Consider the following 16,429-nt stretch of genomic DNA (forward strand, 5'->3'; position numbering starts at 1 on the left):
CTCCAGGTGAAGTCCCTGAGGCACAGTGCGGGGCGGCGGGTGGCCCAGCTGCGGGCAGCGGCTCCCCCTCGGAGCAGGAGGGTCAGTGTACATGTGTCAGAGCCCTGGCTCCTCACACAGCAACAGCCTCCTTCTGCGGAGATGGGGCATTGTTTTCCTGGCTTTTCATCTTCTGAACAGATGGCCTCGGAGAGAGAGGAACCCACTGGCTGTATTCGCCTGGCATAAGCTTGGAGGCCCCAAATAAAAGTAAACATTTTTGCTGAGTAGTGTCATAAAGGCAGCAGTTACCTTCTGGATGCCTGTACTGGCACATAGATGGCAAAATCCCGTTCTCTGTGACGGACTTGCACCATCTTTTGAGTCCTAGGCCCACACGGGCCTGTTCGGCCATTCCCAGCGGGGACTCACAAAGTCCTTACTGTCAGGATTTAATGCCAAATCCCAGTTCTGCAGAAAACTGCTTTGCCAGCATCTGCTTCCCTCTCTGGAGACCCTGACAGCATCTCTTTGTGGAAGTGGGACATGCATGACGGTGGCTGAAGATTTTCTTCGGGAGGGAATGGCACTCAGGTGCCGGGTGCCTGGGACGTCTCCTCAGAGGAGTCTTTGTTCCCCAGCGGAACGCGCTGGGCCGGTGCCCCTGCCTTGGGGGTGTTGAACTTGCCGTTTGTGGTTGACAGCCTGTGGTGAGACTTGTCCTGCCTGAAAGCCGGACGAGCCTTTCTTGTTCGTGTCCCCAGCAGACACGGTGCGAGATCCAGCAGGTTGCTGGGGTGAGGAGTGGTCTCCCCCAGGGCAGGGCTGGCTGGCTGAGGGGCAGAAAGCTCCAGCTGGGGTGTGCGACACCGGGGCTCCGGCTCCCCGTGGCTCCAGCAGTGCGGAGCTACAGCTTTGGGGTTCTCTTAGATTATGTCTTTGGGGAGCAGTCACTGATTTAATTGCACTGTAAATTGTTTACTGCAAAGATTTGCTTTACCAAACTGATGCAGGATGCCTGCTGTGACTTTGTCTCAAAATCCTTTCAAATGAAAAAGAGCGGTCTTAAAAATCATTGTGATACACAGCCCTGGCCCTGAGTACAGTGCGCTGTGCACCGCAAGCTGAGAGAAACTAGATACTGTTAATAAATAGTAGCGGCAGTGACACTACAACGAAAATCCTGCTGAATGCGGAGTTCCAAGTGGACAGTTCCTTAACTGACTAAAATCCTGGTCATCAGCTCTGCTCTGGTTTGTGTTTGGTTTTGTAATCCCGATTTGCTCTGTTTCGGTAGAATGGCTAGTTAATGCAAGGGATATGTAAATTGGGGAATATTCTTTTTTCCCATGGTATATGGTCCCTCAATTTAAAATTCTAGACAGGTGAGAAGCAGAGAGATTTTTGATGGTGACCTTTCCCTTTGAAACTCCAAAAATCTAATCTTTAATATAATGTAAAGTATATTCTCATCTATGATAGTCAGCAAGGTAAAGAACATTCTGCTAGTTTGAAAACAAACTAGTGGGAGGCAACAAGTCAGAATAACAATGTAATAAGGAAAAAAAAAAAAAAAAAGGCAGATAACACTGGGTTAAACTAAGAGAGTCAGGATACAACCTGACACCCTGTTAATCAGGGTGGTGGTAGCAGTCTGGTGGAATGGTGGCTGCAGTCCCCGCGAAGCAGTGATCCCGTAGAAAAAAAAATCTGCTCTTCCTCAGAAAAGTCCAGTGGTGTCTAAGTAGCTCCTGTCCTCTGGAAATCCAGTGGAAAAGAAGAGAGTCTCTGGTATTTAGAATCTCAGATTATATCCAGGATGGAATGCTGGTGTTCTCCCTCTGCTGGAGCATCTCCCAACGGGATAATGAGTCACGCTGCATGGCATTGATGGGCCATTAGCAGAAAGATAGTCTGGAGGGGCGGGGGGAGGGAAGCAAGGAAACACTGCTCCACCTGATTTCAACAGCTCATGAGGATGGTAATAGAATACACTGCAACCCAGGACAAACATTTATTAAAAAAAAAAAAGTGGATGCCCATTGAAAAGGCATTGTTAAAATGGGATGTCACCATTTCTCAGCGACTCCGTAGTAAAAGTGCCACATCTGGAACATCCCTGCTGAAGAATTTTGAGGAGATTGCTTCACTTGAATCAGTCTGGATTTGGCATGAATTTGGAGAACTCTACTCAAATTTAGATGCAAGTGAAGGAGGATTTTGAGCAAAGTAAAAAAAAAAAACAAACAACAAAAAACATCAGGAACAAACAGTGTACATCCAAGGGTGACATTTGTATATAGTTCTTAAATATTTAAATCTCTGGAAGAAAACTTCTCAGACGTGAGCTTCTGTTATCCTTTTGTTGGTAACACGTGCAGGAGCAGAGGACTAAATGAGACCAGGGGTCTGCTTTGCTCAAGAGCTTGTTTCTGACAGTCATCGAGTTAGGAAACTCGTGACGTTTCTCAGATAACTTGCTCTTGGGGAGGTGCTGCACAAGCCTCAGGCTGCGTTGCTCTGTGGAGCCAGCAATGAGCCCAGGTCCATGCTGTGCCGGCGCCAGTGCCCGGCATGTTCTGTGCGGTGGCCCTTGTCCCGATCCGATATCGGGGAGGGTTCTTAAACGATCCCAAGAGCAAGATTAAGACACAAGCGAGGTCAGATGCCGTACAACCTTATGAACTATATTTTTTATAACAACTGATAAGAGCGATAGGACAGAGAGCAAAAGAGAGGAGAAAGTCAGAATTCTGAAGCAAGAAAGCGGTCGAGGTGCAACTAATTACCACCACCACGACCAGGGATCCAGCGATGTTCCGTCGGCTCGTTCTCAGTGCCGATGATGATGTTCCACATTCCTGGCTCCGTCGGAGTTCCCAAGAAGCATCAGCATCCTGAGAGAGGAGTACACAGTCCTTTTATAGTGGCCCGTCCCCACGATTTCTCCAAAAGTCTGCCCGTTTCCACGGGGGCTTGTTGTGATGTGTGCCGCCCCATGGTCCTCCATGCGTGCATGCCCAGGTGGTCACGGTGGTCTTGCTGGCGGGGGTCGACCTGCTTCCTCACTGCCTACCGTCTCACGCCGCCTACCCGGCCTGCGCGCAGGTGTAGCTTGGTGGGCGCTACCAAGGCCGCTGTTGTTCCAGCCTCGGGCGGACGTTGTGGATTCATTGGGCACTTTCCATCTCCCTCAAGGCGTACTCCTTCGCAACAACAGGGTGCTGAGGCCAGGAAGTGGTAGTCGTGAAGCAGCAACGTTGAGACAAATAAAGTTCAAAAAGTCCCTTACAGCCCTGTGCCGCTCTCCTGGGCGAGAGGGGCCTTCCCCCGGCAGAGAGCTCGGGCTGCCCGCCGCACCGTGCCTCTGCCGAAGCCCAGGGCATCCAGCTGCCTTCTTTCCCGTGGTTTAATGGGTCTTGGTTCAGGCCCAAAACATTTCCTCATTCCCTCCAGTACCCTTTTGAACCTTGAATTTAATTCAGCATTTTTGAGGACCAGCCTGTTCATCATTTATATGAGAAAATACATGTACAGACTTCTTTGAAACTGAAGTTGCTACATCCCTCTGCTCCAGTGGGAGTTGCATTTTAGCTGCTTGTTTGGTCCATGAAATGTTAGATGGAAGGAAGTCAATGAAAAGGAATTGGATTGACTTTCTCCTCTGCCACTGTGTGCAGCTGCCAGGTGATAGCATGAGTCAATCCTCAGCACAACTGATGTAATCTGGTGGTTTCAAAAGCAAATGCAAACAGTGGATTTAAAAAATAACGTAGAACAGTTGCTGTAGTACTGGTGTTTCACCAACGTGCATAACCGGGTGAGCTAAATCATTTGTCTCAAGTTTAATTTATTGTTGGTAGGCTACCTGTGAGTTTCTTGTGAAACCCCAGATAAAATTGCTGTAAATCCATGATCTCTTTGGGTTTTTTGATTTCTTTTTCTTTTTTAAAAAGCGTTCGTTGTTTTGTTGAGTACGCCTTTGTGTGAGGTAATTCAGCCTAGCAACAGACATGTATCTTGAATTATCCTATTGAAGGATGTGGCATACAGGTACGGTGGCATTTAAATGTAAAGCCAAAGGAAGCAAAGGAGTTGAATCTCTTGTTGTGTAATTAAAACACAACCTGCCTAGAGAGCCCAAGGGTCAGGCTGAACGTATTATGCAATAAATTCATGCGCTCACAAATGTGAGTGGACTTAGAGTATTAAAAACTGAAGCCTACTGTCACTTCCTTTGTTATTGCTCCTGTCTTCCAGAGGGTGAAGTCGGATAAGGTTGTGCTGAGAACTATTTAAAACTGTGTCTGCTGATTACGGATGCTTCAGTTTTTGTGTTCAACTCATACCTGAGGTTCAGCTTTTGGAACCTCTGCTCTGAGGTAGCTGTGATGATTCCCCTCTGTTGGGTTTCCAGGGATGCAGGACGTGCCTTGGGTAGAGCAGGGGAGGGTCCTGCTTGGATGGGCTGCGTGGTCTGGTTCTTCCTTTGTTGGTCTTACAGCTTCTCACCAATAAATAGGAGAGAGATCAATTTGTTCACTTTGGATTGTTCAAGGTACGCATTAGAGAACCTTTAGCGTATTGACTCAGGAACTGGAAGAGACTTGAGGAGGCCTTGCATTCATTTTTATTGCTCTGGATTCAGAGGAGGACTTGGCACCCCTGTGCCAGGGCTCTGGGAAGGGGAAGAGCCCAGCAGAGAGGAGCCCGGCCCAACCCTTCTGGCCTCTAGAGCAGGGCAGTCCCGGGAGTCCGCTGGACCAAACAGCACTTCAGAGCCGTGGCGGTGCTGTCTGGTCGGTCTCTCTCAAGCCTCGGAAGCGCGCTCTGAAATCTCGGAAGAGTCTGTTATCTGCGGAGGCTGTTGTGGGGGTTGGTCTCGGAGGAGACCTCCAGGGCTGGGCTCTGCTGGAGCCTGTGCCTTGGTGGTGCTACGCCGTTCGGTGCGGAGCTGCTCTGTCTGCTGTAGACGTCTCTTCTTTCTGATAGGAATCTTCCAGAGGCTGTAAGATGTTGCTTTTACATAATCTGATGGGCATTTACCTGACAAACTGTTGGGCATGATTCAACAAGACAGCATTTTGTGCAGCAAGCTATTGCACAGGTCTCTGTAAATGAAGCTGTAATAATCTGGCTGTCAAGGGGCTTATATGAATCTGTATTATTGCTTTTATTTCAGATTACTGGAAAGCTACGATAGCCTGAGAGACAAACACTTGGGTGAATACTTCAAAAATACCCGGATAAGACGACATCTTCAGAGATCAGGACTGGTGAGACTGAAAAATTTCTTTTTCTGAGAAAAAACGAAAAGAATTATTTGTTTCTCTTAATATTGTGCAAGTCAAATCACTGATAGTCCTGTTGCTGATTTGTTAGAGGTATGTGTTGTCACTGGTAAGAATTTGACCAGCCAAACACGTGCAATTCTGCTGTGCCAGATCAAAGCCACACGATCACACTGTGACCGAGGGTGGGGTGTTTAGTCAGAGCATTCCCCACTCCGTTGTTCTCTGCCATTGGTCAGCTGGATGTCGCAGCAACACGGGGCTGTGGCGCTCACGGCTGCACTACTGGAGTCAGAAAGGCAGAAGGAGGGGTAAAGCGGGGCTTGGGGCTCAGCTCCATGAGCTGAGCGGTTTTTGAAGAGACTGGTGACAGCTGAGGAGATGCTGTAGGTGGCGCTGGGCACGTCTCGGGCCTAGGGGCCGCCTGGGGCTGTGAAGGCGCTGGCCCGCGGCTGCTGGTGGGTGAGGGTGTCACGCCAGGAGTGCCGTGCTGACCGTCGGGTCGAGGCCACGCTCCGTGGAGGATCACGCTCCCGCTCCCAGCACACCTCTGTCATGCAGCAGTCGCGACGCTTGTCTGTGTGATCTGGGAACAGGGGCTGAACGGATTGAGGCGGGGTAAATACTGGAGAGCCGTGGCTCAGCCCCGAGCTGCTCAGCAGTGCAGTTCCAGGAAGTTATTGCACACGTCGCTGTATTGCTGCACGATTGGGGCTGTGTGAGAATGTCTGTCAGTCTGCTTGTATTTCACACCCCGGCAGAAGAAGATATTTCATGGAGAGGTCTTGGTAAATTCAGAATGGTTTTATGTTTTTGCTGCGTACATATCTTTGCTCATTGGAGTTTGCCTCTGCAAAATCTTTCCGTTTGCAAATACACAGAATCCTATTACAGAATCACAGAATCGTTCCGGTTGGAAAAGACTCTTGGGATCATCAAGTCCAACCCTCAGCCCTACTCTACAAAGTTCTCCCCCACACCATATCCCCCAGCAGCATTGATTCTCTTAGGTTATCGATTCTCAGAGGTTTTTAAAATGTGAAATCTAAGCATCTTTGACTCTAATAGCTATTTAAATAGCTTCAGTGTTATGTTTTTAAAAGACTTTAATGGAAAGCTGCAGGATTTGGTAAAGGTGAATGTGCTGAACATTTTAAAAAATACTTATGCACGGCTGGGTGTGACTCTGTCTAGCACAGGCAGATGCCACCCCTGTGCAGTAGGAAGGCAAGTATTTAATTGCCCTCCACTGACTTGGGCAGCGGCCCCTGAAGAGCAAGGCTGAGCCCACAGCTTTTAGGAAATGTGACTGGGGCTCTCCTGCCCTCTTCGGTTGGCTGATGGGGTCCCCGGGATCAAAGAAACGACAATTCTGTGCTCGGAAGGTGATTTCCACCACTGTGACAGAAGCAGAGGTGGTAACTAACTGGGAAGAGAAGGTAGCCTTTCTGGGAAATTGGGCTCCCTTTAAAAACGTACCTTGTTCTGTCATGTCCTTCTCAGTTACATTATATTTGTTTATGGCAGATCTCAAGAAGTGGCAGAATAATACCCGAGAAGGAATACCGGCTAAATACTCTACTGGAGGAGCGCCTGAAATACGTACAGGAGTACCTGGCTGGCACCGTGTTTAATAAGGCCCCTGACAGAGAGGTATGCATTTACCAGCGCCGTGTGAGCCATGTCAGGTACTCCCCTGCTGAGAGCCAGGGGCTGTGGACTCATACTGAACTGTTTGTGGTAGCTGCGCCCTGGCGGTGCCCTGAAAGGCTCTGTCCTGCTGGGAAAAGGACAGTCGTTGTGCTTGACATCCCCGCGTGAAACCTCCGCTGGCCTCTGGTTGTCAGCCCGCAGCGTCATTCATCAGAGCGTACGCTGTCCTGGCTCTCGTGCTGCCCTTCGGCTCTCATCAGGTTGTGGGATGATATGCACAGGGCTAGCTGGCTTAAAAGAATTCCAGTCGAAACAGTAGTTGGAACATGGTCATATATCTCACCTGAACACAAAGTTTGGGCACGTTCCTGTTACGTCTCAAGAATGGAGTTGGTCCCTACAACTTTACAAATGCTCAGTTGTTAATTGCCGATGTTAACTTACAGAGGTGTCATGCAAATGGGTTGAATCAATAGTGGTTTTGTAATAGGGCTCGGTGAGGAAAACAACCAGGGAGCAGGCAGGTGATAAGCAGAGCAGAAGCGTTATTACCTTCACTGACATCTCATAACGTCCATTAACGAGGTTTCTCTCTTACATTGATAGCGTCATCATCAGCCAGGAGCAGAGAAGAAACCTGCGGAGAATGGCAGGAAGGAGAAGGCGCAGAAAGTCAAGGTAAGGCTGGAGTGCTCCCCAGCGCTGGGGGGACGCGGCAGCTTTGCCCTGGGTTAAACCACAGCCGTGGGTCAGGCCAGAGGCTCGCTGAGCCAACGGCTTTGTCTCTGATGTTTACGGAAAAAGTACAAGAAACAGATAAGTAGAGGATGATCCTGCCCCAGGTTCCATCTCCTTCCTCTAGCCAGCAGTTCAGGAACTTCAATTCACACCCCTAATTCCTTTGGAATCTACTTATTTTTTTGGTTCTGCAGTGTTCTTGGTTGTGGAATTTAATTACGAGTTGTAGGAAATGGCACTTTCTTGCATTTCTGCACAATAATTAATGTATCTGCTGTCTGATAATTGGAGCAATTTGGTGCTCCATTGTTCTCCTTATGAAAAGAGTTAATACCTGTTCTTTTCCAAGGCATTTGTAGTTTTACACACCTTTTTCATATTCCTTCTCAGTTTTCCAAGCTGAAGACTCTCAGTCTATTGAGGCTTTCGCCCATGAGCCATTCCAGGCTTCTCTTCTCATTGCTGTTGCCATTTTTCAACCGTTTCTAGTTCTACTCTTTCTGTTTCGAAACGGGGAACCAGAAGAGGATGAATAATTGAGGATACACGTTGCAGTTCTTCTAGTAATTCTAGACACTATCTGCTCTTGACTGCAGCTGCACACTGAGCTCATATCACACCCTATTTAGCAGAACCAGCATGTAAGTAATGAAAAGAGGTTTCAGAAGCCTTTGCTTTGGTGTCACGTAGGCAGGGCTTGGTTCTGTAGTTGTTAGAGTCACGGAAGTCCCACAGAAGTCAGAAGTTCTTCTCCCCATGAAGTCACTTGGACTCACATGGGAAAAGTTGTTCTCATTCTGGCTGAGATATACTCAGCATCTTTTTTCTTTATTAGGAGCCTGTGTCCATCGCGAAGAATGCATTGTGAAGCTAGCTGCTGCTTGGAGCAGCTGAAAACCAATGTCAAATCTTTCTGATTTTAAATAATACCTTTATGAGGTAAAGGAAGGAGGAGATTTTCATGACAGACAGCGATGGCTGTGGTACTTGCACTGTTTACTGACTGAAGTCCTGCTGGCAGAGTCACCCCAGTGGAAGCCGTGACTAAGGCAGCCTGTGAAGGGAGTCTGGACTTGGGTGATTTTGGAACAAAACCCCAAACTGCTTCCTTCAGTGAGGAGCATAGGGGAGACGCCTGCTGTCCTGGCTTTGGCTGGGACAGCGTTAATTTTTCTTCTTAGTAGCTAGAGTAGTGCTGTGTTTGGATTCAGTGTGCGATTTGGTATCAGAAGAATGCTGATAGCACAGGGATGTGTGCAGTTGCTGCCAGGAGATCAAGGACATTCCAACTCCCCCTGTCCTGCCATGGGCGGGTGCAGAAGATACTGTGAGGGGCCATGGCCAGAGCAGCAGACCCAAACTGGTCAGGAGAACATTCCTCATTGTGCAACGTCACGCTCAGGATGTAAAGGAGGGTTGGCTGGGAAGGGGTTTGTTCTCTCTCGCTTCCAGGACTGCTTTTTCAGGATCTTGGCTTCTCCGGGATCACCAGCTGGGAACAGGCTGGGTATCAGTCAGCGGGCGGTGGCAGGTGGTTGTGCATTTCCCATTTCTACTTTCTATTATTGTTGTTTTGTTTCATTTCAATTGGTAAACTGTTTTTGTCTCAACCGCTGAGTCTCCCCACCTCTACCCCTCCAATTCCCTCTCCCGTGCCCAAGGAGCGGGGGGTGAGTGAGCGGCTGCCTGGCGTTTGCCTGCCGGCGGGCTCGAACCACGACACACCTGCAGATGGGTGATCTGTGTCTCTGCTGCGGTACCACGCCGGGACACAGGAACCTGGCTGCAATTGGCAGTGTAATTTAACCCTCAGCTCATACGTTCAGTGAATTCGGCTGAGTAGCTAACCTGAAAGAAAAGGAGAAAGACAGATGACTGAGCAAGGGAGGATGGGAGACAGAGCTGTCTGTCTCCAGAAGGGTCGTCAGCCCAACGTGGGGCTTTTGGAAAGAAAAGGGAGGGAGGGGCATCAGCCAGAGCAAGGAAGTGGCAGATGCGCTTCAGCCAAGCCAAGAATCAGGAGATCCGCATAAACAGGCAGATGAATTGCATTTGGGAGGATCAGCAGCTGGAGAGGGCTGCAGGGAAATGAGTCAGAGGTGGGAACAGGTCTTTTCCCTTGTCTCTCTCCTTCTCCCCGTGATTTCCTTTCCTTCCTTAAGCAGGCGTCCCAGTGTCACAGCTGTCCAGTGAGAGACAGCTGGCAGGCAGGCTCAGACATGGCTGTTAGGGCTGGCAGGCCAATGTTGGTTTGCTTCTTGCCCACAATTTAGTACCTCAGAGACGTACATTTCTCTTCTTTTAGGCGGAACCAGCCAGCTTTAGGCACTTCCCGCACCCACCAGCCGGTACAAGAAATCATCGTGGGCTCTTCCCTCCCCTTGGCAGAGAAGCCGCTGGTCGCTCCCGACAACAGGTGAGTTTTAGCAGCCACCCCGAAGGCGCTGGCGTGAGCACACACAGCGCAGGCGTGCACGTAGGCCTGTGAGGTCTGGGCTTAGTCTAGAGCTCTGACTGCCCCATCCGCCATCCCCTGGGGCCGACCTCCTGTTTGCAGGGTTGTGTCATTAAAGAGAAGTCTGCAGAAGCCGATGCTGCAGGAATGGCACATCAGAACGGAGGAAACAAAAATCTTTGTGATAAATCTGCTTTAATCCTTCCCTTTTCTCTGCCTTGTCGCCCAAGCCTAGGCCGGTGTCAGTACATTAAGGATTGTTAATGGGTGCTACGGCTGTAGGCGCGTTCTAAAACCCTGAGAGCAATGGAGGCCTCTTAGAAAACAGAGGTGAAGGGGTGAAGTAAGGCTAAAGCTCATCCAGAAGGCCGTGCTTCGGAGCTCTGGCTCAGAAACCTCTTCCTCTCTGTTAACAGGCAGAGAAGGAATGTTAATGTACTCTGGAAAAATAATGATACGAACGTCTAAGGTCAAAGGTCAAATATATGGCTCAGTTTTGACTGGTTCTCGATTCCAGTGATGATCGTGGGTGCAGACTGAAGTGAGATTTTCAGTCCTGGGTAACCTCCTCTCCAGGAAGAGGACACTTGGGCCTGTGGTTATGTGTGATGGTGGACATCATCGCATCAGCACCGATCCAGGGAGTCTGCCTGTTGTAAGGCAGCAAGTTAACTCAGATGAACAGCTTTTTGACTTGGTGTTCTGAAGGGTATACAAGGAAAAGATGAACTAATAACGTGATAAAAATGCAGAGTATTGAACAAAAGTAGGTCTGCTTTGGTGGTGCGTTCTCTCAGCGTGCGTGTGCTGAAGGCACCAAAAGGCAGCACCCGGCTGCGTTCCTGGGCGTGCCTGCGAGCTCACGTGTTTGCTTCAAGGCTGCACTGTGAAGAGACAGTAGCAAAACCTGGATTTATGGTCAAGAGTTATTCTGGATGCTCCAGTATTTGGATGCTCAGTGAGAGATGCCTAAAGGGGCCTGGCTCTTCAGAGGCAGACGAGAAAATGTAATATCCTGAAGGTACCTGAGAACCACTCATCACTTCCAAATATCACAATCAATGCTTTATTTTTATTTATTTTTTTTTTTTACTTATGGTGCTGCTCTGCACTGGAAACTATACACTGAGATTTTGTGGCTGTTTTCTTTTTCCTTTTCTAGACTTCCAGGCGACCACATGCAGCGCCAGGGGATCTGCAGCACTCACTCCATTTCCCACCACTTCCCTTCTGTGCTGCAGCGGGGGCTGTCAATACTTCCACAGCTAAAAAGAAGTGCCCGGCACCTCAAGTCAGTCAACAGCCTGCCGGCAGGGTGAGGCCATATTTCATTCTGAAAATAATGTAATTGTAGGGACAGCTTTATAACACTGCTTTAGTACTACAGCTCCCAGAACTGTATACTGCAGGCAACATGCCTTCCAAAGGGTGATCAGCTTTTTATTAAGCTCTCCTTTCAAACTTCCCCTTAATTTTCAAGACATTGACTTACTGGTCTAATGCCCAGTTCTTGATCACAGTGAGGAAAAATGTGGAGACTTTTTTAGTATAAAACCTCTGCATGCATCATTTTCTCCCTCCACATAGACTATCTGTTATGTAGAGAGGCAGGCAGCCACCTGGTTAACACCAAGAACTCGGGAATATTTTCACACAGCCTTCCAAGTTTTCCTCTTCATCTACAGCTGCAAAGTAGCAAAAAACCTCCTTTATTTATTTTTACCATTCCTCCTGCTAAGTCACACTGTCAGGTTCAGAGAATGAGAGCTTTTTGGAGTAGCCAGACATGATCTTGGTACATACACAGTTTCTTTCAGGTGCGATTTGGACTTCTGTCCTAGAAAAACATGATGTAATTGGTTTTGTGTTAGGAGTTCCACGGGACTGGGGTGTTTTGGAATGGGGCTGTGACCACTGCCTGGCAGACACTGGCCGAATAGCTCCCTCCTGCATTTGCTCTGTATTGTGATGGGCACGATCCTTTCTCCAAGAATTTGCTGGCACTTTCTACTTAATGCTCCCTGCTGCCAAAACAGCCAGATCAGTCACAGGCTATGCAGACATGACGCAGAGCTCAGAGCCAGAGCACGCGGCGTTTGCGGAATTTATTCTCTAGAGGTGCCTTTTGCTCCTCAGGGCCCTGGGCCTGTTTGCATTTCATCCTGAAGGAGGACTAGACCTCCACTACAAATGGGAGAGAAGCGTTTTGAACCACATCTTGTGTAATTGATGCCAAATGATGTTACTGTCGGGAGACTCTTTGGGATGCTTTGGAACTTGCTTGCCAGCGGAGGGAGCGCAGCAGTGCCGTGGGGTTCCGTCTGCTGGGGATCAGAACCCTGCACGGTTACAAGCAGTACCCGGCTCACAGTGCTGTATATACCTATGGGGGTGACGCTCCCAAGCAGCTGCCGGTTGCTTTGCAAATTAAAAGAAAGGGTTTTAGCACAGAAATCTTTTCATGAACAAAAGTGCATGCACCGAGTTACGGAACTGTTGTAGAAGTGTGTGTCTTACGAGGTGTAAAGAGCCGTCAAACCATGGTTGGTTCAATGCGCTCGGTGGCTGGTTTTGCATAACCTATTTAACCTGGTTAAAATGTTTTCACAGGAGGAGAGGAGTGAAATAAAAGGACCAAATACAGTAAAATACGTGACCAATATATCTTCCATCAACAACACCGGTCTGATACCAACACCACCTCCACCCCAGCAAAAAAGTGGAAAAACAGTGAGAACTGGGGTGACCAGAGGGAGACAATTGCGTCCCGTCGCTGTACCCAGTGAGGCAGAGGTACCTCCAAGGATGGTAAGTTAGCTCTCTCTACTTCTCTGTTTATGGACAGGTATATAATCTTCCCTGTTGGTGTATTTGCCTAATGTTTAGCACATAAATCTTTTCATGAACAAAAGTGCATGCACCGAGTTACGGAACTGTTGTAGAAGTGTGTGTCTTACGAGGTGTAAAGAGCCGTCAAACCATGGTTGGTTCAATGCGCTCGGTGGCTGGTTTTGCATAACCTATTTAACCTTGTTAAAATGTTTTCACAGGAGGAGAGGAGTGAAATAAAAGGACCAAATACAGTAAAATACGTGACCAATATATCTTCCATCATTAACACCGGTCTGATACCAACACCACCTCCACCCCAGCAAAAAAGTGGAAAAACAGTGAGAACTGGGGTGACCAGAGGGAGACAATTGCGTCCCGTCGCTGTACCCAGTGAGGCAGAGGTACCTCCAAGGATGGTAAGTCAGCTCTCTCTACTTCTCTGTTTATGGACAGGTATATAATCTTCCTTGTTGGTGTATTTGCCTAATGTTGAAAGACGTGTTTACCTAGTTTGCATAAATATTCACCAAATTTTTGAAAGAAATAAAATTCATAACTAAAATATATATATTATAAATATATATATAAAGTTAATATATAGAATATATATAATGTAAGTGCCACCCATCTCTCTATATACTAAAACATTTGGTGTTTTTCATCAGCTGGGGGAAAAAAGGGTGCTTGAGCAGAAAAACCATGGGAACTCTTACTTAAAGCCTTCTGGTTTAGTCGATCCGATCCTGTCTGTGACCATATCTGGTACCATAACTTCAGAGGGATATAGGAAATGCCTTGAGTGTGTGAAAACTTCATCTGTTATACTATATCTCCAGCCAGTTTTGACTCCTGTAAAAGGGAATTGTAGGAACCCTGGATTAGGGGGGACCATACGGGTCACGGTTCCTGCAATTTTGGGCAATTAGATGCAGTGGATTTTCAGTTTGAAACATTTTCCTCCCCTTCTGCATGTTACAAAGCACTTTCCAATTTAAGCAGCCCAAGGCTCATCTTAAAAGACTTGAAGCCTCAAGTGTACGCCACACGTACATGCTCTTTGTGTTCACCTTTTGTTAGAGTTGGAAGCTGAATGCATTTTTTGTGTCTTTCCTGCTGCAGAATTCTGGAGTAGTCTTCAGGTCCGGGGTACACAGCGGCCCATGTATCACCATGGCCTTTCTGGGAAGAAATCTGCATTTATTGGGCAAGGATGCTGATAAGAGGAGTGAAATCACAGTCTATCAGCAGCACTGTGGAGGAGAAAACCTTTGTGTCTACAAAGGCAACCTATTGGAAGGAGGTGAGGGTGAAGAGTCAAAGAATTCATATCAATTCTGGTGACATCATGTATTTTTTTTTTGCTAAAAAGTTGGTGTGGTATCAAAATTACTTCAGCTGAGCTCAGTCAAGGTATATGCATCCAGGGATTTCTATACCATCTACCTCCACACTAAATCTGGATCTACTGTTTCATGATTGAAAGTGAGGTTAGAATGACTTCTGCAAATTATGGTGGAAGAAACTTAGAGAACTAATTTAGCAAAATACTGTAGCTTAGGTTAATTTCATATAGAGCTGTGTGGTTAATAAAGTAGTAGTAGGAGCAGATTGTCCTTAAATAGGGGTTATCTGTTTCTGGCTTTACACAGTACATCGGTGCATGTTGCTTATTACTCCAGAAGGAAAAGTAGATAAGGGGAGCCCAACTCCCATCTCTCTGACGTGAGTGCAATTCCATAGCACCAGTGGAAGGTGAATTGTGTTCTGGGAACCTGGGAAGAGGCAATGGCTGGGACATTGTCACTTGTGAGGAGGAGTGATTCCACCGATGACCCCCTCATTCCAGCTCACAGAACCCCTGTGCTGGCGTTTTCAGCGGGCGTGGGAAGATGGTGCAGAGCTCCCTGCGCTCCCGCTCGTCCCCGAGGCTGTGGGAGCACCGCGGCGTGCCCGCGGATCAGCTCACGGGGCTGCTGGGCTGGCTCCCCGCTGTGTCCTCTGTGCCTGCCCCTCTTGTCCCCAGCCCCGCTCACAGGCCTGAGGGGGTGACCGGTGTAGAGGGGGTACAACCCCGTCCCCCCGGCAGGGAGCGGGGTGGCCGCCTCTGTGCCCTCCCGCCTGGATGCCAAGCAGTGCCTTGCAGAGCAGCTGGAACGGCTCCAGAAGCAGCATCTTTCCAGTGCCCGGTGTTCCCTGAGCCCAGCCGCGTCCGTGCGGGCCCAGAGCCGCTGGTGCTGAGCTGTGCTCATCTGGAGCCTCGGCTGCCCCTGCCAGGGGTGTCCCACTGCGGGGGCTCTGACATGCTGCTGCCCTGCACCGGGTGGGCCCGTGCCAGGAATCCTAAACCTCCTGTGCACGATGCCCACTCCTGTAAGGCACGGGCGGAGTTAATTTTGTGGAGATGGGAGGCTCTGCTCTCTGTTCTGCTGTGGCTGTGAGCGCCCAAATGGAGTGGCTTGTCACAGGGGTGTCCAGCTTGGCACTCTGGGGTTGGAGAGAGACGCGGCTGTTGTGTGGGGAGGAGGTGGGGTATTACCGACTAATTAATGTACCCGAGAACCAGAGTGCCTGACCTCAGAGGGCTGGGTGCTCTGGTGGTGATGCAGGTGAGATACGACGATTGCAACAGCCTGGCAGCAAAGCATAACCTCTCTTCTTTGAATCCCTTCTGTGACCGCAGAGACCTTTCAGTTCATCTCAAGGAGGCACCGAGGTTTCCCCTTCAGCCTCACCTTTATTCTCAACGGGCTGACAGTGGACAGATTGAGCTGCTGCTGTGAGTACAGACACCGGAGGCCCTCCACAGTGGGAGGCAGACATGGATACTTCAGATTTGTCAGTGTGGAGGGAGCATCTCCCTGCTACAGGTATGGAGACGAGTGTGCTTTGCTCACAAGGACCTCGCAGCCCAGTAGTTTGAATTTATCCCTTGTTTCCTCTTTGGTCATCTTTCTGGCACCCTGCAGCTCTTCCTCATCCCTGAGCAGAGCGGTGGCCAGGGGGTGCCACACTTACACCCCTTGCCTGCCTCTCGTGAAAGTGCTGGTGAAATAAGTACGCAGAGCGCTGCTGACTTAACTGTCGTTTTGGGCGTTTTCTTTGTGATTGTGAGAACGGGGTAATTTATTTTTAAACAGCAGTTTTGGGGGAGGGAAAGATTTTAAGACACCCTTGTCTGTGAAGAAAACATGGTTTTCCAGAGACTTGTGGTTAGCTACGGTGAAAGTTCTGGTTTCAATGTCACCCCCTGCTTGCAGAATTGCATCGACACACTCCATAGAGCACAGTGTCCCGACCCTCGTGGGTGGTGTAGGGTGGCTCTCCGTGTCTGCGGGTAACGTGAAATCAGGAGCAGGAGCCCTGGTCTCTCAGATGAGCCTCCCAACCATGAGACAGAGGCTGCCACTCCTCTTTATACAAGAGGAGCAGTCTCACAGGTCACTCAAAATGCTTTGTTTTCCAACTGTTTGGGTTTCTGTTG

The 16,429-nt window shown here is 48.8% G+C and overlaps 2 protein-coding genes across 2 annotated transcripts in view; both read left to right on the plus strand.

The window, feature by feature from the left end:
* Window positions 1-8,529, plus strand: part of LOC141971174 (uncharacterized) — a 47,999-nt gene extending 39,470 nt beyond the window's left edge. The window contains exons 12-14 of the mRNA XM_074928336.1: window positions 6,798-6,923; window positions 7,530-7,601; window positions 8,497-8,529. Of these exons, the coding sequence (XP_074784437.1) occupies window positions 6,798-6,923; window positions 7,530-7,601; window positions 8,497-8,529 (231 nt within the window). The remainder of the gene's footprint in view (window positions 1-6,797; window positions 6,924-7,529; window positions 7,602-8,496) is intronic.
* A 66-nt stretch (window positions 8,530-8,595) lies between these two features.
* LOC141971175 (uncharacterized) overlaps window positions 8,596-16,429 on the plus strand; it is a 46,323-nt gene continuing 38,489 nt past the window's right edge. The window contains exons 1-3 of the mRNA XM_074928337.1: window positions 8,596-8,600; window positions 9,967-10,077; window positions 11,279-11,431. Coding sequence (XP_074784438.1) covers window positions 8,596-8,600; window positions 9,967-10,077; window positions 11,279-11,431 — 269 coding nt within the window. The remainder of the gene's footprint in view (window positions 8,601-9,966; window positions 10,078-11,278; window positions 11,432-16,429) is intronic.

The sequence above is a fragment of the Athene noctua genome, chromosome 28 (assembly GCF_965140245.1).
Source record: "Athene noctua chromosome 28, bAthNoc1.hap1.1, whole genome shotgun sequence".
In the NCBI taxonomy this organism is placed as follows: domain Eukaryota; kingdom Metazoa; phylum Chordata; class Aves; order Strigiformes; family Strigidae; genus Athene; species Athene noctua.